Source organism: Neophocaena asiaeorientalis, unplaced genomic scaffold, assembly GCF_003031525.2.
Source record: "Neophocaena asiaeorientalis asiaeorientalis breed wild unplaced genomic scaffold, Neophocaena_asiaeorientalis_V1.1 scaffold606, whole genome shotgun sequence".
Lineage (NCBI taxonomy): Eukaryota > Metazoa > Chordata > Mammalia > Artiodactyla > Phocoenidae > Neophocaena > Neophocaena asiaeorientalis.
This window is the reverse complement of record NW_020173687.1, coordinates 5487427-5509349: the sequence shown is the minus strand read 5'-3', so window position 1 is coordinate 5509349 and position 21923 is coordinate 5487427. Positions and strand designations below refer to the sequence as shown.

General features: G+C 44.1%; 1 protein-coding gene across 1 annotated transcript in view; it reads left to right on the top strand.

Annotated features, from left to right (window-relative positions):
* The first annotated feature begins 6038 nt into the window (after window positions 1–6038).
* The window catches only part of RAE1 (ribonucleic acid export 1), a 19540-nt gene continuing 3655 nt past the window's right edge, over window positions 6039–21923 (top strand). Inside the window, exons 1-11 of the mRNA XM_024750320.1 lie at window positions 6039–6216; window positions 9436–9532; window positions 10109–10213; window positions 11222–11314; window positions 15267–15353; window positions 16328–16414; window positions 16869–16940; window positions 17975–18082; window positions 20306–20412; window positions 20497–20572; window positions 21159–21353. Of these exons, the coding sequence (XP_024606088.1) occupies window positions 9443–9532; window positions 10109–10213; window positions 11222–11314; window positions 15267–15353; window positions 16328–16414; window positions 16869–16940; window positions 17975–18082; window positions 20306–20412; window positions 20497–20572; window positions 21159–21353 (1020 nt within the window). The 5' untranslated portion in view covers window positions 6039–6216; window positions 9436–9442. The remainder of the gene's footprint in view (window positions 6217–9435; window positions 9533–10108; window positions 10214–11221; window positions 11315–15266; window positions 15354–16327; window positions 16415–16868; window positions 16941–17974; window positions 18083–20305; window positions 20413–20496; window positions 20573–21158; window positions 21354–21923) is intronic.

The window sequence follows — 21923 nt, the reverse complement described above, 5'->3', positions numbered from 1 at the left end:
ATGCTGCACTCTAATTTTCTTCAGAAGGCTTTATTTTATCCTTCTCTGTAGAGACTAATTTCTATCCTGTGTTCTAAAGTAAATCATAAAAGAATGTATGTTATTTTGACTTTTAAATTTTATTTGAAAAAAATGCTTACACATGTCATCAAAGTCTGCAGAAATATTTTATTTACTTTCTACAATACAAGTAATGTTGAGGCATGGAGTATCTTATTAGTAACAAAAATAATAATAACCTAACTTTGAGAGGTTGCAAATGAATGATAGTGTCCAGCAGTTTCTTCTTAGTTATATTTTCCTTTGTCTTCATAGTATAAGGGTCATACCTCATTCATTTACTGTGAAATTAGTAATGTTTATTATGAATAAATATTTGGATTGATGTAGTCTTCAGTGCTTTGTTTTGATTTTGAGCATACTTTTTTTTTTCATAATATACTTATTTGAAAAATTTCCCCAGGGTTGTATCAGTTCTCACCCAAATTCAAGTCACCTGAATTCTTCTCTAGTCTAGGTTTAGAGAACAAAGAACTTGTTTTAAGATTAACAGAAACCTCAAGTTTTAATAAGGCCTTTCTATAACAGTAAAGATATGATCTTTTCCTCTCATAAACTTATCTTAATTTTTCCAGAGATAAGTTTTATGATTTTATTCTGTACTTTCAATAAAGTTTTAACTGCACTGGAAAGTTTATTGTAATTGTAAGCAAGATTATGTATTTATAGGAGAAGTAAAGAAACGTTGGGTTAGTTTTTTATTGAGATAAATATTAATAATAATAATAATAGATATTTCTGAGAACTTGTATATGCCAATCACTGCTTACACGTTATCTTATTTAATTCTTCTGAGAAGAGCCTTGTCAGGTCAGTAGTTAACACTTATAGTTTACAGGTGAGAACACTGAGGATGTTGCTTGTCCAAAGCCACACAGCCAGATGTAGTGGAATGGGGACAGTAACACTATCTACCTCAAGAGAAGGGCCGGGTGCCGAATATTTGGGGCCCAGTGCAAAAGGTAAGCGTAGGGTCCCTTGTTCAAGAGTTATTAAGAATTTCAAGATGACAGCAGCCGAGAATTAAACCGAGCATGGGGCCCTTCTCAGCCTGGTGCCCAGTGTGACTGCACAGGTAGCACAGCCATGAAGCCAGCCCTGATCAAGAGGTAAATAAGGTCAAATATAATAATGAAAGAAATACTTGTATAGCACTTATTATGTGCCAGGTATTTTTCTAGGTGCTTTATGAACATTAATTTCATTTTCACAGAAACCCTATGCACTAGGTACCTTTCTTATCATCCCCATTTTACAGATGAAGAAACAAACATGCAGAGAGGTTAAGTAACTTTCCCAAGGTCACATAACTAACAAGCAGTGGAGCTGGGACCTAATCCCAGAGTCTCTGACTCCAGAGTTCATGCTGTAATCGCGATACTGGTACATGTAAAGTACTTCACGTTTGGCCGGGCAGGCACACCACTCAGGAAGGGTCTACAATTTCTATTGTTGGCGACGTGTCAAATCAAGGCTCCCTGATACCAAGCCTGTGATGTCAAGCTTGTTATGTTATATTCTCTAGTCACATCAGAACCAGGTATTTCATTCTGAGAACATTTTGGTAACTGTTAATTTGACTTACTTGTGAGACTATTGAAAATTCTAAAAACATTTTATAAATCTCAAGTTTTTCTTTGAATTTATGCCATACTCCCTCCCTTAACAGCTAATAATCATTGAATTTTGACAAGTTTTGTAAAGGAGAAAAATACTAACTTAGAAATATATGGTTAAGCCACAAAATGTCTGGATTAGGATATACTGTCAAAATGGGAAGGAATAAAAAAATCTATAATAGTCATGAAAATTTGAAAATAAATTTGAAGAAGGCTTGCAGATACATTCAGTTTGGATAATTAAATTCATTTCAAGTTTATATTTGGAAATTTACTTAAAATAATTTTCATTTATTTGGGAAATGAAAATGGGAGGAGAGCAAAATGCACTGAGTTTGGCTTTGCTCCCTGTCTTTATCAGATGCAGCTGAAAAGTTAATGTTAGTAGCTATTTGGGACCCAGCTAGAATTCTCATTCTTAAGATTTGTTTCTAAAGAGTATTACTGTAAAATAGGCAGCTGTTTAAAATGGAAACTGACAACAGACATCCCCTCTATCATGTGTATTTATTATTTATTTGTTTATTTTTTATAGCTCACTTATTAGATTCAACACATAAAATAGTCAACTATAAAAGTTTCTAAATTCTTAATCTTATTTTCTGAATTTATCATGGACAGCTAACAATTTGAGGACTACACTGACTCCATTAGCTACACTTGGAGCAGCTCTATGCTATGTCACTTTTTTTTTTTGCGGTACGTGGGCCTCTCACTGCTGTGGCCTCTCCCACTGCGGAGCACAGGCTCAGGAAGCGCAGGCTCAGCGGCCATGGCTCACAGAGCATGTGGGATCCTCCCGGACCAGGGCACGAACCCGTGCCCCCTGAACCCGTGCCCCCTGCATCAGCAGGCAGACTCTCAACCACTGCGCCACCAGGGAAGCCCTATGTCACATTTTGAGCCATTTCTTGAATGAGCTTTCTAAGAAGTCTCTCATAATGAGTTTTAACCTATATAGATCTCTCCCTTCCTCTGAATCTCTTTCTTTCTTTCGGCTACATTGGGTCTTCATTGCTGCGCACGGGCTTTCTCTAGTTGCAACAATCGGGGGCTACTCTTTGTTTCGGTGCTCGGGCTTCTCACTGCGGTGGCTTCTCTTGTTGAGGAGCATGGGCTCTAAGCGCGCGGGCTCAGTAGTTGTGGCTTGCGGGCTTAGTTGCTCTGTGGCACGTGGGATCTTCCTGGACCAGGGCTCGAACCTGTGTCCCCTGCATTGGCAGGCGGATTCTTAACCACTGCGCCACCAGGGAAGTCCCTGAATCTCTTTAGCATCTGCTAGTGTTGGAGGGTCTCCTGCAGAGGCGGGGGGTGGCTGTGTCTCACCGTGAGGACAAGGACACTGGCAGCAGAAGTTCTGGGAAGTACTCCTTGGCGTGAGCCCTCCCAGAGTCCGCCATTAGCCCCACCAAAGAGCCCGGGTAGGCTCCAGTCTCTACCATCTGTATTTATTTTTAATATTTCCATAATTTTAATCAAGAAAGAACATTTGGATTGGAGTCTGTTTATAATTAAAGTGAATAAAAACTGGTGCAACGAAAAGATGTTCAGAGAATCTTGGTTTTTTCCTTAAGGGCTCATAACCACCCTCGTAAAATAAAAGCTCTCGTAATATCTCCAGGTTTCTGGGAAATTTAACCGTCATCATTGATGATGCTAATTGATTTCAGAAGTCATGATTTCATGAAAAAAGAAACCCATATTGCACTTTCTACAAAATAGGCAAAAAACACTCCAGGATTTCTATCTATAACTTCCCTTAATGAATGTCTCAGTTGAACTGTTTGATGTAGATAACCTGTTCAGTGGTGCTGAAAAGAATAGATGCTGTCAAAGCTAAGCCACAAGTACATGTATACTAAACAGTATTTTCAACAGGATGTTTTTGTAGTAAACTACTGAGAAACATTACATTTGTTTGGACTTCAGTTCACCATTTAAAGGTTATGTGTCCCAAGAAAATCTTGTAAAAACAAGCCAAGGTCTCCCTCTGCTGGCAGAAGCTCTATGTTCTCTCAAATCCTTCCACTGTTTTGGATGGACATTTATTTAAAATATATTCATCCCAAGAGGGAGGGGATATGGGGACATGTGTATGCATATGGCTGATTCACTTTGTTGTACAACAGAAACTAACACAGTATTGTAAAGCAATTATACTCCAAAAAACATCTATTAAAAAAAATATATATATATATTCAAGTCCTTGTTTTCAGGAATGGGGTGGAAGAGTCTGGGACACAACAAGAGGTTGGGGAAACCATGAGGATTTCTGTGTGAGACTGAGCACTTCTAGACAGGAGCCTATTTTGTATTATCATCTTTGGATGCCCCCAATTCCTTGTAAAGCTACACTTAATGTGTGCTTCGTTGCAACCAAGCTATTTACAAAACCTTAAGACAACATATTAGGACTTTTTAATTAAAGTAACAGAATTAAAGATCACTTCAAATGAAAAGGAACTGATACTAAAATTACAAACATTCAGTTTCTATTTACCTAGAAATGGAATATAAACTGTGTAGTTGTTCATAAATACTCCCTTGTGTAAAAAACTGCAGAAGGGTATACTAATGTGGATAATAGCCATGACCAAAATTTAATTTTACTTATTTTTAAAAATTTTCACCTAGACTTTTGGCTTAATAATCATACCCATGGATACAGATTGTTTTGATCCTCCTTTTTGTTTCTGAGGGAAAAAGTGAGGTGAAGCCACAGACTGCCATCTCTAAAGTCATATTTTGAGGGGCAGACTGCTTGCATCCCAATTGCACTTCTACTCACTGCCTTTGTAGCTGGGAGAAGTTACAACCTGGCCTTCATTTCATCAACTGTAAAATGGGGATAATAGTGATAATACCTAACCTATAGTGTCATTGTGAGAACAAGTGTGGGTTTGAAATAACACTCTTTAGAAAGAGTCAAGGAGTGTTACTGTTATATTTGGGTACACATGCTGCTACCATTGTTCCACTGATGGTATATGCAAAACCAGCTTGTCGATTACATACCCCTAAACAACAGAAAGATTTTTTTTAAGCATGCTGAATAACCAGTATTGTACATAACAGAGGCTTCTGGAAGATTCCTTGGGCATGGAAAATATAATTCGACAAATATTAAACACCAAAATATGTAAGACTGTGCTTGGTGCTATATACATGGGCTTAAGACACAAAGTTTAAAATCTAGGAAGCTAGACAAGGCAAATACACCCACACTCTTATGAGACAGAATATGATAAGCACTGAGAGAGCTTTGAGAGGGCTTTGAGAGTTGAGAGATGCTATGAGATGATCCATTTGGTAAAGAAATTACAGGAGATGGAGTATCCAGTGCTTAAAGGAGCTATTACTATTACCATCATTATTTAGACGAGAGGTTCTGAACCTTGCCTGCATTTTAGAATCACTCGGAGAGCTTTTAAAAAATATTAATTCCCTCGTTCCACCCCAGAACAACTAAATCAGAATCTCTGAGGGTGAGGAATCAGAGTTTTTTTAAAAGTTTCCCCAGATGATTCTAAACACCTCATCTAGATCCTCGGTGCTCAACTGCGGTCCGTGGCCTGGCAACCTCAGCAGGGAGTTTGCTAGAAATGTGGGTTCTCAGGCCCACACTGGACCTTCTGAAACTGCATTTTATAACAAGGTCCCGCGGATCCTCAGGCTCCTTGAAGATGTCAAGGCTTTTGGTACGCAACCCACGGTGAGTAGTAAAGGAGAAGGGTCAGTGTATGTACCACAACCTCAGGAGATCCCTTCCTGTTTTTCCTTCAGACATTCTTAAAGGGGGAAAAAGCAACCAGCTGAAATATTCGGAGTTGGCAAGTGTGCGTCATAACAGCCCCTTAATATTCCTATGGAACCTTACACTTAGTAAAAGGCCTTCATTGTGTTACTTTTACTTGAACCTAATTAAGAATAGCCCTGGAAGTTAGGCATTATTATCCCCATTTCACAGCTGGAAACTGAAGTCCAAAGAGACCAGATGGCTCAAGATACCCCAGTCGCAAATAGGGAGGCCAGGGCAGGAAACCAGGTAGCGTCCCATCAGCTTCTCGAAGGATGGCCTTAAGAACTGGCGGCAATCGTAATTTTGCTAGACTCGTCATTCACAAGAGAAAATTGTTAACTAACCTTCACCAGCCGGGGCGGCGGATTTATCAGAGCAGTCGCTCCACAGCTGCGTCGGCTACGCCAACTTTCGACCAATCCGCAAACTGCTGGCACAAGGACTTCTTCTTGGCGTCAATAGTGCTTCTGCGCATGTGCGATTCCCTTCAGGGAGGAGGAGCCTTTTCCTTCCTTTCCCTGCCTTCCGGACAACACAGGAAGTAGCTCGGAGACGCATGCGCAATGTCTCCGCCGTAATTAGGGCGGTTTCCTCGACCGGCGTGAGAAGACCTCAGGCTCCCGGGATTCCTGTTTGTGCCACCTCGCTAACCGCCTCCTCCGCGCCCGAGCGGGGCCGCAGGTTCCCGAGCTCTTTCCGCTCCCCGCCGCCGGCTTCTCTCCGCGGCGCGACTCTCAGGTAGGCCTCGTGCCTCTTCCCCGCGTTCCCCGCCGCCATGGCGCCGCAGAGGCCTGGTCCTCCCGGGCGAGTGCGGCCCGCCGCGAGGTGCTGGGGCACGAGCAGGACTGTTGGCGAACTCCATTAGTGGCCCCTGGGAGGGACGTCAGAGCTGCAAGGGGCCTTACGGGTCACCTCCGGTCTAACCCCCTCGTTTTTCTCGTGGGGAAACCGAGGCACCGGGAAGGGTCACAGAGTGGATGGCAGCCTCTGTTGCTTCTACCCTTCCTCGTCACACGTCTGGCTTCTCATCAGACACAAGCCGCCACCTCGTTGACCTTCCCGGACCGTTCTTCTGCGGAAGGCCATCCCCCTTTAGTCTCCCCCATGGTAACCGGTTTCATCTCCTTTGTTGCATTTATCCCTCTCTGAAACTGGTTCTTTGTTTCTGTTCCCTCCGCCAAGTAGTCCAGTATCCACGTGCACACACGGTGCCCTGGCAAGTATCTGTGAAGTGCCAGGCGCTGTGCTGAGGGCCAGGTGTGTTTTAGGGGAGCGTCCAGGTTGCTCTTTGCCGTGGTGGAGCTGGCGCTCTCCTGGGGAGGCGACTGACTGCCAACAAGTTCCAGATGGGGACAGGTGCCGTGAAGAAGACGGAGATGCGATGGCGGCTCCAATGTGTTACATTAGGAAGGCAGGGAAGCCTCTGGGAGGGGCCTTCCTTTAAGAAGATGCTTTTAACAGCTTTACTGAATGTCACTTACAATAATCCGTTTAAAGTGTACATTTGGATGATTTGGGGAAGTTTAATAGAGTCGTGTAAACATCATCACCCTCAAAAGTTCGCAGGAGGCCCCTGTTGAAGTGGGACCTGAAGATTCCAACTGAGACAGCTGGGGGTTTGGGGGAGGGCGGATCCCCCCAGGCTGGAGGAACAGCTGGTAGGAATGCTCCAGGGCTGGGAGGAGCTTGCTTTGTTCACGGGCAGCGAGGAAGCCATCAGAGTTGGGGTGCAACAAGGAGGGAAGGAGCGCGCGCTTCGGTAGGCTGGAGACGTAAGCTTGTCTTCCGAACTTCTAGAGGGTTCTCGGTGTCCTGCACAACGTGTGGCCCACGTAGGCTGCGTAATGCTCGATGGCCCTTGTTCTTCTCCCTTAGTTCGTCCCTAATGGCAGAAATGCTCTCTCCCAACTTGATGGTTGAAGAGAGGAAGGGACAGGCGTTTCAGGCGCTGTGTGTACAACCTCACTTGGTTTTCGTAACTCTGTGAAGTGGATTTCAGGGTCTGTTTTTACAGATGAGAAAATGAAGGCTAAATAATGTGCCCAAATCATATATGGAGTTCCTGGACTTGACTGCAGAAGCCCTTCATTCCTTTGTGTGCTTGTGCAGTTAACTGGTGTTTCAAATCCGTCTCAAACATTTGAGGCAGAGGCGGTCAGCAAGCACCACGGCCTCGCACAGGTTGCTTTCTGAGATACTAATGCTTTTTCATAGACCTAGTAGGTCTACACTTGATTACTTTTCATAAAGCTCGGGAAATTCAAATACCTCCCCAGAATTCCTCACAGTTTTCCCATTCTATGTTGTCTTCTTAAGAGATGCTACTGTTGTTATCTCCTGTCACGTGAGCTGTATGTTATTGGGTTAGTCACTTTTGTCACTCAGCTGCTAGCCTCCTTTGGGAGAGGTAGCTGATATGGTAGGCTTCTGCGTGTAAAAATTTACTAACCAATGACAGAATCGAAAATGTGGCATCAATGTGTGTGAGGCATCAGAGTTATAATACATAGACTTTTCCCTTGGAAGGAAAAAAGGAGAGTTGTTTATGACCCACTATGCAGTAGACGCTGTGCTTTCCATACAGATGATCTGATTTGATCCTCAGAACAACCCTGGAGAAGGTGTTAATATTCTCTATGTTTGCAGAATAGGGAAAATGAGGCTTGCTGAGATTAGGGTCCCAGCTCTGGTGAGTGGCAGAGGCATGGTTCTAACCCAGGTGGGCCTACTAGACTATGGTGCCCAGGAGAAGACTCAAAGTGGGGAGATTCTTGCTGGGCAAGTGTCCAAAACATAATGCCAAACCTTTTGCTACTTAAGCAGACCAAAATGGATTACTTTTTTTTTATTTTTATTTTTTTGCCGTATGCGGGCCTCTCACTGTCGTGGCCTCTCCCGTTGCGGAGCACAGGCTCCGGACGCGCAGGCTCAGCGGCCATGGCTCACGGGCCCAGCCGCTCCGTGGCATGTAGGATCTTCCCGGACCGGGGCACGAACCCATGTCCCCTGCATCAGCAGGCGGACTCTCAACCACTGCGCCACCAGGGAAGCCCTGGATTACTTTCTTTAAACTCCTACGATCGCTGCCAGGGTTGGTTGCTTTTCTAAGTAACTTCATGCAGAGATATTGACCTAATCCAGAGTGCAGAAATTAGTACAAAGACAGTGAACTGTCACTAAGTGGGAAGCTGGAAGAATGGGGCCTTCTGCTGGTTTCCAGTTGTGTTCCTGGTGCTCAGCAGCGTGTCTCTAACTGTGTAAAAAGAAATGAGCGAATTTATATTTTACCTGGTGACTGAAAAATACTCTGCTGTGATGTGTCAATATTGGTGAATTAATTGTGACAAAGTTAAGAAGGAAACTGAATGTGGGGTGTATGGGAACTCTTCTTTTTTTTAAAAAAATTTTATTTATTTTTGGCTGCATTGGGTCTTTGTTGCTTTGCGCGGGCTTTCTCAAATTGTGGCAAGCGGGGGCTACTCTGTTGCAGTGTGCGGGCTTCTCATTGTGGTGGCTTCTCTTGTTGCGGAGCACAGACTCTAGGCACGAGGGCTCAGCAGTTGTGGCTCGTGGGCTCTAGAGCGCAGGCTCAGTAATTGTGGCGCACGGGCTTAGTCGCTCCGCAGCATGTGGGATCTTCCCGGACCAGGGGTCGAACCCGTGTCCCCTGCGTTGGCAGGCGGCTTCTTAACCACTGAGCCACTGGGGAAGCCCAGGGAACTCTTCTGTCTTAAGAAATTTCCATTAAAAACTATTCTAAAATAGAAAGTTTATTTTTAAAAAGCACTCTGCTTATCGCATATTTAGATCTCTTCAGAAGAGAGAAGCCTGACATCAAGCCGTTTATTTATTTACGCTCTATTTCCCTTCCGTAACTTAATTGTCTTTATCTTGCCTCTCAGTGCTGTTTATTACTTAAGAGAGGACCTGTCCTTAACTTTTCCCATTATTTTTTAGGGCCAAGATGAGCCTGTTTGGAGCAGCCTCCGGGTTTGGCACTGGGGGAGCCAGCATGTTTGGCAGCGCCGCTGCAGATAATCACAACCCTATGAAGGTACCGCCTAAGGTTTCGTGGGTTTGTAGAGACACTGCAGGGGGCCCACGCTGTGACAGCGCGAGAAACCCAGATGGCTTGGGAGCCTCCTTTGGGGGTGAAAACTCTGAAATTTTGTCCAGGCTGCTTTCTCAGATACTGGAAAAGAGAAACTGTGTGTCCCCTGGACGATTGTCCTATTCCCCCTGACATTCCTGATCACTGGAATCACTCGAGATGCCTGTTAAAATTGCACGTTCCTAGGGCCCAGCCCACAACTGTTGACTCAGAATTTCTGTGGCGGTGGGAGGCAGGTGATGCTGTGATTGAGCACGTCGGGGCAAGAGTGACCGGGTGGGCCATCGTCTGGGAAACATGGTAGTGGGCCTGCCTTGGAGAGTGCTGCTTGTGATCCAGCAGCACCAGTGCTTTCACTGGCTTAGTTACACTCCCCCTTTTTATCAAAGTAAGAAAGGTCTAATTCACTTAGCTCTTGACACAAGGGAAGGCCACCATGAGGTGCTAGTGAGAAAGAAGGCAGTTTTGAATTGAATTGTGACGATGTATACGTTTTAACACGGACTTTTTCCACCCCAGGATATTGAAGTAACATCCTCTCCTGATGATAGCATTGGTTGTCTATCTTTTAGCCCGCCAGCCTTGCCGGGGAACTTCCTTATTGCAGGGTCGTGGGCTAACGATGTAAGTGCTCCTTAAATGTTTGCGTGTTCTCTCTGGCATATCTCTTTGTATCGGCACAGTTAGTGTTAGCTGTTTTTTTTTGCTCCAAGTGAGTGAAGCAGAGAGTTCAGGCTTACTCATGGCTTTTTTTAAGCACCGAGTTTAGAGTGTGAACCCGTCTGAATGGCAGGCATCCCTTCTTGTGCCGATTTTTGTTAAGAAAGCAGGATCATATGCGTCATTCAAAAATTCCTACTGTAGTTCAGTATCTTGAAGTATATTCCCAGGTCTGTAGTATTCATTGAAAATAAAAGTTGTCCATGACGGTATGTACAAATTTCCCTTCTAGGCATCCTGCAAATGTTCTTCAGGCATATGTTAAAGTTTTTTCACCTTTAGATATATAGCATAAATCCTGCACAGACACTATACTTACCAAAAAGAAATCATAGCATATGAAAAGAAAGATAAAAACTCTGGTAGAAAAATAGGCGAAGGGTGTTTAGAGGCACTTCACAAAGGAGTGCAAGTGGCCTGATGGAGTAATCTTGAAACATTCAACCGCACTCCTAATCGGATAAACACATAGTGGCTTTGCCACTCTCTTAGATATGGGACCTGGGCCAGTTATCTTCGTTAAGCCTCGTGTCCTGTTTCATGAGATGGAGATGACAGTAAGTTCACAGAGCTTTAGCTGTTGTAGAGATTAATTCAGATAACGCATGTAAAGTACATCATGGGAAATCTTCAAGTCCCGAAATAGTTGAGACACAGGTTACAGACTTAAGGATTTCAGATAAATATCCTCCAGAAGAGCTGTACCAATTTGCACATCTGCCAGTAGTACAAGTCTCAGCTTACCCGTGCTGTCGCCAAGTATTATTCATTTTATGTTTGTTCATTTGATCGGAAAAAAGTGTCTATAATGTAAATTTATGTTTATCTGATTATGGCTTGGAGCAAAGGGCTTAAAATGCATATAATGTATCATTAATTGGCTGTTTGTGTTAATTTGTTTTATTATTATAGGTTCGATGCTGGGAAGTTCAAGACAGTGGACAGACTATTCCAAAAGCCCAACAGATGCACACTGGGCCTGTGCTAGATGTCTGCTGGAGTGATGTAAGTTTCATTCAGTTTTTTCATGTTTTCAGAGTGTATATAAATGTATATATGTTTTTATATAACCTGAAACACAAATAGCAAGTATGTATACACATTGTAGAAGTGCTGTTTCTGAATTTAAATATAGTAATTTATTGATACTCATAATGTAGTCAGTTAACTTTAGTCATGTTAACTTTAATCTCTCTGAAAGCTTTTCTTGCATTAAAAAATCCATTAATTTATTGACATATTTCCTTGAGCAAGGGACTAGGCAATTTTTTAAAGCCTCTCCTACCTCTGCATGTGCCATGAGCTTATGTTGTTTTTAAAATTAGAAATTACTGTCCCAGAAAATAAGTCCTAGGGAAAGAATCAATCCTTTTCCATTATTAAACTTCTGAAATAGTTCGTGTTTTTGGAAGTCTTTTTCCTCCCAAATCCTGAACGTCAGCAATGTAAGTAAGTGTGTTCAAGTTTATTCAGCTCTGAGCTCTTCTTTATTTTTCTTTTTGGGGGAGTGGGTGGGTGATTGGGGAGTTTAATGAAGGTACCATTTACAAGGAAACCAGCAGGGATGGTGAAGTCACACAGCAGGAGCTGCAGCTGTGGAGGACCCACCCCTCCCTAAAGGAGGAGCCCAGGATTGACGTCCCAGCCTTTCTCTCCTCCCTTCTGCTGATGGCGGAACCCTGCAGAAGTGAGAAAACAAAGGGGCCTGACTGAGAGTCTGGGGCAGCTGTGCTGAGGAAGCTAAGCCTCAGGGTCCTTCCTCAGGCTCATGCAAATTTTTTTTATTAGATGGGATTTGCAGGCAGTAAAATTGAACCTTTCTAGTGTATGATTCTGTGAGTTTTGAGAAATGCATAGAGTTGTGGTCAAAATATAGAAGAGATCCATCAGCCCAAGGATATCCTCCTGCCCTTTGTAGTCAAATCCTCCTCAGCCCCCAGTCCCTGGAAACCACTGATAATGTTTTCTGTCCCTGTGGTTCTGCCTTTACTAGAATGTCATAAACAGAAGCCCTTTGAATTGGGCTGTTTTGAGCACATGCATTTGAGGTCCATCCAGGTTGTTGTATCTGGCAGTAGTTTGTCTTCCTTATTGCTGAGTGGTAATCCACGGTATGGATGTATCACTCTTTGTTCACCATCCACCAGCTGAAGGGCTTTTGGGTTGTTTCCCATTTTGGGTCATTACGAATAATGCTGCTATAAACATTTGTATATTGGATTTTCTGTGAATATAAGTTTTCATTCCTCTTGCATTAATATCTAATAGTGGGCTTGCTGGGTCATATGTAATTAATATATGTTTACCTTTATGAGAAATACCAAACTACTCACACCATACATTTATGTGATCTTACTTAGCTTTCAAATAGGAAATGATTCTACTATTTATAAACATTTTGAGATGGTTAAGGAGCCAGAGTTGCTCCCATTTTAATCATTAGCTCTGACAGCCTTCTCTGAAGCATTTTTGTTACCTGTAAAATGTATTTCTGACATGTCTGATTGGGTTATTATGAGACTAATACTAGTTTTAATTTACCTGTAGAAAAATAGCAACTTGAATGGATTTTAAATATTTCTAATTTATTTTGCCTGTCTTTCTTTACTGATCAGTTAACAGATCAGAATTGTAAGTTTCTTATCAAGTATGGTAAGAAATAGAATTAACTGACACCGGAATTCTGCTGCTGGGATGGTACTGAGCAGGCTGTTGGCTTTTACAAAGACGTGTACCGCCTATTTCCTTTCTCCATCACCGTTAGAGTTGTGCGCCATCTAGTGGAGGCATCGAGACATAGACATGAAGAGTTCCAATTCAGTGAGCTGAGTTCTGAGAGAGGCAGGATGCACTGTGCTGGGGAGACAGAACCCAGAAGGCAGCTATAAAGTTTGGGAAGGGGGCTGTGAATGCTCCACAGAAGAGGCAAGAATTGAGCTGAATCTTAAAAGTAAATCACCTGCTTATATAGCTTTAGAGCATTGTCTCATCCATTCCAGGCCTGGGTTCAAATTTCGGCTGTATCTCCACTTTTTGACTTTGCCAAGTTATTTAATCTCTGTGAGTATGTTTTTTCACTTGTAAGATGACGATAATAATAGTTTTACAACAGGTAATAACATTATTTAGTTCAAATAATTGTCTGGCACCTATCGTATGCTAAGCGCTTGGGATACAGTGGAAGTCAAAGTAGGCGAGGTAGGCAAATCCTGTGCTTATGGAACTCATGATCTCTTAAGACAGACATAGAGAAACAGAAGGATTTCAGGTAGTGGAAATCAGTGACAGCTAGATTCAGCCACGTAAAGACTAGCGGGGCACCTGTGGGAGGTGGTTAAGAGACTTGTTTGAGGGGATATAGGGGGTGAAAGGCTGAGCCCAGACTTGGACCTTCCTGGCTCCAGAGCCCGTGCACTTAACAGCCTCCCTCACAGGGGCTTACAGGAATAGGGGCTAGCCTGGGAGAGGAAGGCAGGTGTGGAAAGGCACAGAAGCACAGAAGAGCCACAGTTAACGCTTGAGGCATAAAAGCCAAAACTTGGTGAGGGTGATTCTCTGGCAGTCTGAGGACGGTCAGTCTGGCCACAGCAGGTGGACCTGAGAGGAGCTGAGTCGAGAGCACTTGGGAACCTCGTTTCCGTGCCCCAGCCGTTAGATAGACTGGCCTCTGTCTCAGTATGTCCACTGGGGCCTGGCATCCTGCAGCTGGTAGGATTGGCATTTTATGAGATTAAGGGGCCAGTGTTTCACTCAGCCTCGGGGCATCCCTCTCCATACATTATCATCTTTCCAAGGATTTGTGGAGTTGCCCTCATAGCTTCATTAATAGAGAAGAAGGTTTTCTCTCTTCTTTCACATGGGGAACTGGCGTCTTCAAATGGGAAGAAGTTTTTGCTAGGGGAAGATAGTGGTAAATCTTTGAGCTGTGGAACCAGAAGTGAAGTACTGTAGGGCAGGGGTCAGCAAATTGTGGCCCATGGGCCAGATCTGACCCATTACCAATTTTTGTGAATAAACTTTTCTTGAAACACAGCCACATCATTCATTTACATAATGTGTATGGCTGCTTTCAAGCTACAACAGCAGAGTTAAGGAGTTGCAACAGAGACCTTTTGACCCGCAAAGACTAAAATATTTACTATATGGCCCTTTAAGAAAAAAAATTTTTTGACAGCTGGTCTAGAATTTTCAACTCAGTACTTTTTGTTTTTAAATTACCTTGTGCTTCATGTTGACTAACCTACTTTATGAGTTCTGTATGTGAGTATTTTAAAACCACTATACAGTGACTGCCAATTTTTTAAGCTGTTCTATAGTTTACATTGGACCAGTGACTATCATAAATTAGTGTAGTTTTATTGCATGCACTTTCGAATGCTATGAGATACTGAGCTGAAAAATAATCATGATTGTACATGTGGTACAGAGCGGGAATGGGGGGGTAGAAAGAGATACAGTAAATGTGGCAAAGTGTTTACAGTTGGTGAATCTAGGTGATAGGTTTATGAGGATTCATTGTATTATTCTTGCAACTTTTGTGAAGGCTTGAAATTGATGAAAATAAGAAAAAAAATTTGAAGTGGCTCCTGGTAGGTAATACACATCGATACAGGATGTACAAAGGCTGTTCTTGGAGGACATGCCAGTGGCTATGGCTGCCTCTGAGTGGCGAGCTGGGGTCAGGAGAGACTTCGTTTTCACTCTGTAATTCTAAATGCTGTTCAAGTTTTTTTAACCTTTTTACATATTATCTCTCAGAAAAAATTAACAATTAAAAAGAGCAGAAAATGTGTTTTGTATATGATACTGTAGCTTGCAATACTCTGGCCCCCAAATAATTGGAAAAATTAAAATTGCAAAATAAAACCTGCCTCGGTATGTTCAGTCTGATACCTAGATGTTCATATAGATGTTTTATTTTTCTTAGAATGTCAGATTTTTTTCTATTTTATTTTAGGATGGGAGCAAAGTATTTACGGCGTCATGTGATAAAACTGCCAAAATGTGGGACCTCAACAGTAACCAGGCGATACAGATAGCACAGGTAGTAAAAGCTTACCCTGTGCAGCAAGGCTGGGCAAGGCTGGTGCCCAGGGTTGCGATGATCCCGTAATTACAATAATTCTCTATTATAGGAAAGATGCAGTTTGACCATTCCAAATCAATTAGATTTAAATATACCAGAAACCTCTGTAGCACAAAAATGACACCAATCTTGTACACATTCTCATTTTAACTAGTGTTTCATAAATTGTTCTGTCATGGGTCTTCCGTAGTGTGTGGATGGGGAGGGCATAATAAGGAGCTAGTGGCATTAAAACCTGTAAATGGTACAGCTCATCCTCAGCATTCTGACACCTGTGTGCGGCTTGCCTTGTACCAACTGCATTTGGTCACACATTCATTCGACAAGTCTGTATTGAATGAATGCCTGTGATACTCCAGGCACCGTCCTTAGGAGTAGAGTTAGAGCAGTGAGTAAGAGGGACCCTTCCACATGCCAGGAGCTTTTACAGTCTGCTCGGGACAGCAGGCAGGTTCTGTGAGAAGACTGCTAAGAAAAGCAGAAATGAGGAAGATGAGAGAACCTGGAACCAGAGGGTCTGGCCTGGTGAGGAAGAGCCTCTTGACACAGACATTTTCAGGAAGGTGTTGCGTACCGTGAGACTGCAGTACTGTGTGCTAGAAGCATCCCCTCAGTCTCTTAACGCGTGTCATCTAAGTGATACAACTGTGGTGGCGTTCCCTATGAGTTATTCCTGAATATCTCCCCCTTTCACTCTCACATGCTAGTTAATTATGGTTAAAATCAAATTAAATTTTGTTAGAATGGAAGGTAGATACATGCTCTTGATGTTACGTTGAATGTTTTGGTCATGGGGAAGAGCTGAACTATCCTTTGGTTTCTGTTTGGTGTGACCTCAGTATTTAAGGTCCCTTCTCTTTGAATTTCCAGAACCACAGCTGTGTAGCATATTATTACATTCACCTTGGTGTATTTTGGTTTTATCTTGAAAGCACGATGCTCCTGTTAAAACTATACACTGGATCAAAGCACCAAACTACAGCTGTGTGATGACCGGGAGCTGGGATAAGACTTTGAAGGTATAATACACTGTTGAGGGGCTGCGTCGCCTGACCAAGATTGGCCTTTATTTTATTTTATTTTTTTAAAATCAATTAATTTTATTTTTGGCTGCATTGGGCCTTCGTTGCTGCACGGGGGCTTCTCTTCGTTGCGGTACGTGGGCTTCTCATTGCGGTGGCTTCTTTTGTGGCGGACCACGGGCTTCAGTAGTCGTGGCACACGAGCTCAGTAGTTGTGGCTCGCGGGTCTGGCGCTCAGACTCAGTAGTTGTGGTGCACGGGCTTAGTTGCTCCGTGGCATGTTGGATCTTCCTGGACCAGGGATTGAACCAGTGTCCCCTGCATTGGCAGGTGGATTCTTAACCACTGCGCCACCAGGGAAGCCCGGCATTTATTCTTGCACTATTTGGACTTTAGCTCTGAATGGTCACTTACTGGGTTTTTGTGGGTTTTTTTTTTTTTTGTCTTTTAGTTTTGGGATACACGATCATCAAATCCTATGATGGTTTTACAACTCCCTGAAAGGTGTTACTGTGCTGACATGGTAAGGAATTTTTAACTTAATGATAATTATTTCCTTTAAAAAAAAAAGGCACTTCTTACCTTATTATATCTTGCAATTAGAGGGTAATGTAAAAACCCTTCAAACTTTAGTAATAGATGTGGGATGTAGTTTGGATTGCCTCAGTCATCTTAAATCTGTAGATTTTTGTGCTGCATATGTTCCAGAATTACAGAAAACTAGATGTCGCATTTTTTTAGTCACTTGTATGAACATACGCAGATAGCCACATGCCATGCTGTCCCCAGAATGAAATGCACTGTGTGGCTGTAGGAAGACTGGCAGTAACTTTGTGGTGTGGTGCTAGAGCTTTGGTGACTGTCTCTGAGTGAGCGGGATAGAAAGTAAAGAACTTTCTCTGTTGGTTTAGCAATAAGTTGAAGTTTCATACCAACTGCCCCAGTAATTCCACTTTTAGGAATTTATCATGAGAAAAGTAAAGATGCAAATGTTTTTTGTTCTCTGTAATATAGTAAAACATGGGAAGTGACCCAGTGGGCCAACAAGACAGACATGGTTAAGTGAACCCTGTGGTGGGTTCATTTGAGGGAATGTTAGATACGTGGCCACTGCTAGTGTTCTCTGGAAAATGCGTGGGGCGGTGCTCACTAAATATGCTTTGAGTGAAGGATCAGCATTATACAGAAACATACATATACACACCTGTATAATGTTCAGGAAAAAAGACGTGGGTTAACATACCATAATGCTAACAACAGTTATCATTTGATGGGGTGAGAGAGGTGATGTTCATTTCTTCTCTATTTCTCAGTACATTTTCTAAATGTATACTTTGTAGTTTTAAAAAATGAGTCTTTTAAAAAGATATGAGTGTTCTACTTTCAAATACGATTTCTCTAGGTTACCTTGAAATGTGATAATATCATTGAACTGTTAAACTTGAAAAAAAATTCAGGCTTACTTTTCGCGACTCTAAAAAAAATTGATCTAATACTTCGGTATAAAAAAGAGTACAGTCCACTTTAAGCATGTCTCTGCTTTCCTCTGTTTCCCAGATATATCCTATGGCTGTGGTGGCAACTGCAGAGAGGGGACTGATTGTCTATCAGTTAGAGAACCAACCTTCTGAGTTCAGGAGGATAGAATCTCCGCTGAAGCATCAGGTGAGTCACAAGTCAAATCCAGAAGCTCACGTTTAGCACTTGTCGCAGGCAATCTGGCCATGTGGCCACATACGGAAATCGTTGTACTTTCCGACATTCAAAGGGGGTGAATTTAAACACAAATATTTAGTGAGTAAATACCATTTTCTGTAAACATCCCCCGGGTTCGCTGCATGTTGCTGAATGGGGGCACACCTCGGTGGATTGGTTCCATTGTGAATCCACAGCTTCCGTCTTTAGCTTGGTCTTCACCTGCCACGGATTCTGAGATCTCCTTCACTCTCTTCAGACCCCTGGACACTCCCTCCGAGAACATAGAAGCTGATGGTTGGGAACTTCCCCATCTTCCTCCTGCTGCATCTAGAACTCTGGCTACACCTGCATCTTCCCTGCCTTTTCCCAGCTGTTAGGTGAGCCTTCTCAGGGGCCTTAGGTTGTCAGCCACCTGCCTCTCTCCTGTATCTCATCTCCCCTCTTCTTGTACTTCATTGGCACTGAACCAGGCTCAAGTCCAATCCTAGGAAACAAGCTTCTTCTGACCCCCACATCCTCTGCCACCTCCGTCCCTTTTTCCCTTTGAAGTCAAGTAAGTGTCTTAGGTGAGCTTTCTTGGTTCCCTTACGTCCCATTCATCTCTCACCCTCCTTTGAGACTTCTGCCCCCGTTACTCCGCTGAAACTGTTTCTGGCATGGCCACTGATGGCTTTCTAATCAGTAGCTCCAGTGGGTACTCATCAACCCTCATCTTCGCGTGGCAGCAGCATTCACTGCTGTTCTTATTACATATTCTTAAAACTCTCCTTGGTTTCTGTAATGCCAGCCTCTTACGTCCTGCCTCTCTGGTTGCTGCTTTGTCTTCCTTGCTGGTTCTTGCTGCATGTTGAGGTTCCCCAGGCATCTGCCCTTGGCCACTGCCTCCTCTACATCTGCCGGCCGTTGCTGTTGCTTAGGTACGCCTTGTGGGCTGGAGACTTGGATCCCCAGCAGGCCTTGCCTCTGTGCTCATGACAAGGACACCCCCAGTCTGCCGGCTCCTTTGCATCCTCCTCATGTCTCAGCCCCAGAGCATCCCGTGCCAAACCCAGGACCACTTTCTGCAGATCATGTCACCTCTTCTCAGGATCCTCCCTGCTCATTCTCCCCAGGCTGTATAGAGAGAGATACGTGTGTGTGTCTTATATCTACATGCGTGCAGATTTTACTCATCTTGTTTCTTTGACCAGAGCATAGACTCAGTGAGAGCAGGGATTTTGTGTTTGTTGCTGGCACCTGCAGCCAGGCCTGAATAGAAGGCTTCTGTGTTTGCCGAGTGAGCAGTCTTTACCTGCCCCTCCCCACCACCCCAGCCTGCTCTTCCCTGTGTGCTCTGCACCTCCGCCCCTTAGCAGTCTAAGCCAGAAATCAGGAGTCGTCCTTGATTCACTCTCCCTCCTCTCCTCCTCCTCTCCCATCTCATCAACCACCAAGCTCACTTCTACCCTGCATGTGGTTTCAGATCTGTTCATTTCTCTCCTTCCCTGCGTCCACATTTAATGCACCTCTTCTTGATTGACAATAAGAATGTGGATCTGTGCTCCTTTGCCCCTGGAGGCTGGGCCGTGGGCTGTTTCTCTGGGATCTTCTGTGGAGTCCAGGAAACCCTCCTTTGGGCCCTCAAACTCAGCGTTGGATCGAGTGCAGTGTCTGCCTTTTGCGTAGCTTATTCACGGTTTAGAAAGTTCTGGCCGCTTCCACTGTATGCTTGACCCTTGGTCCCCCGTGCTCCACAGGCAGGCACTACTTCCCTTTTCTATTTGGGGACGCAGAGGCTCTGGAACGTTGGGTGACTTGCTGGAGGGCACTCACCTAGTCAGTGGTGGGCTGTGAATCAAAGTGACATGTTCTCCCGACCCACCAGGGGGCCAGCACCAGAAAAGGACCTGGTGGGGCTCTGAGGGCCGCGTGCCCCGCTGCAGTGACAGCAGGGCCTTTAGGGTGGCAGAGGGAGAACGGTGCCTGGATGGAAGCACCTGGTCCGAGGTTTATTCATAAAATCATGTGGCTGAGTAAAAGGAAAATAATGCTTACTGGAGGAATAGAAATTATCTTCTTTACCATATTTGAGAAATACTGTTTCTGGTTCTTTCAAAACCCGAAAATGGGGTAAAAGCTGTGTACAGTCACGTTAGTTATGGAATGTTACAGCTTACATTGTGATGATATACTTTTTCCCCCCAACTGTAGCATCGATGTGTGGCTATTTTTAAAGACAAACAGAACAAGCCGACAGGTTTTGCCCTGGGAAGCATTGAGGGGAGAGTTGCCATTCACTACATCAACCCCCCAAATCCGTAAGTGAGGCCTGATCAGCTTGAAGATTTTCACTTGAGGCTTTTTTGTAAAAAGGAAAACTAAGTTGGGCCTTTGTGTTTCAGGGCCAAAGATAACTTCACCTTTAAATGTCATCGATCTAACGGAACCAACACTTCAGCTCCTCAGGACATTTACGCGGTACGTCTTTAGAAACGGTAACCCTGAGAATGTGTCTAGAAACTAGACTTGGAGGCGGGTAGCTGAGTCACTGTGGGGTCAGAAAAGGTCACTGTCATTGTGTGTGTTGGCGTGCAGAGGTGAATGGCTTACGTGAGAGCTTTCAGTTTTCTGTTTTTATGAACATATTGACCGTCTTCGTTCTCTCTGTTTCTGAATGCAGGCTTAGGAGTTTTGGGGAGCGACTTCCACCTGTATGAGTGCTGGTAGACAGTTGATACACTTAGCTAAAACCGAGAAATTGCTGTTTGCTGAAAAAGAAAAAGGCATTTTCCTGAGGTTCGCTCCTTGGTGTCACTAGTTTATATACTTATTAACCTCTGCTGACTCGTGTTTTGAACAAGAGACGAGATTCAGTCCTGGGCTGCTGATTGGTTCAGGAAGTGGGGCTAGTTTCTCCTGTCATCAGCGGGCCGCCAGCTCTACTGAACTGACGGTCTGTTCCATTTTGTGTCCTGACTGAACCAGGAAGTCTGCATTGGCGAGAACCTGATTTCTCCTCCCTCCTCTGCCTCTGCTTCTCATTGTACGTATCCATCATTTGTAGGTAAATGGAATTGCGTTCCATCCTGTTCATGGCACCCTTGCAACTGTGGGATCTGATGGTAGATTCAGCTTTTGGGACAAAGATGCCAGAACAAAACTAAAAACTTCGGAACAGCTAGATCAACCGATATCGGCTTGCTGCTTCAATCACAATGGAAACATATTTGCATATGCTTCCAGCTACGACTGGTCAAAGGTGAGAATTCCCAAACCTGCGTTGGGCCCCTTCAGGCAGCAGAGCCAGGCTCTGGAGTCGGAAGGCCTGGGCTTCAGTCGCAAGGCCTCCACAGACACGCTGTGTGTCTGCAAATGGCGTGTCACCGTCACCTGACTGCAAAGGGAACAGCAGGGCCTCCCTCCCATCCTTTCTCTGAGAACGTGCCCACGTCAAGTGTTTGGTCACTGTAAACCCAGCGGCCGCCACTCAGTGGGGGGGTCCAGTCATCCAGTGATGCCAGGGGTTGTTGGGCGAGAGTGAAGAGGGCTCAGCAAGGCCGTGGGGCTTCCACCAGAGGCATTGGCTCTTTGCTTGTTTGCTGTGTGGGGAGGAGGGAAGTTAGGGACTGACAGGGTCCTGGCTGTGTTTTGGAGTCATCCCAGTGTGATGGTAAAGAGAGCAGACCTGGGTACTTGGGCTCCATAGCCGTGGTGTCTTTCTTGTTCACATCCACAACGTGTCTGTCTTCCCTGGCCCTGCCCCCCTCCCTTCCCCGAGACACACACAACACACAGCACACACCTCTCTCTCTCCCTCCCTCCCTCCCTC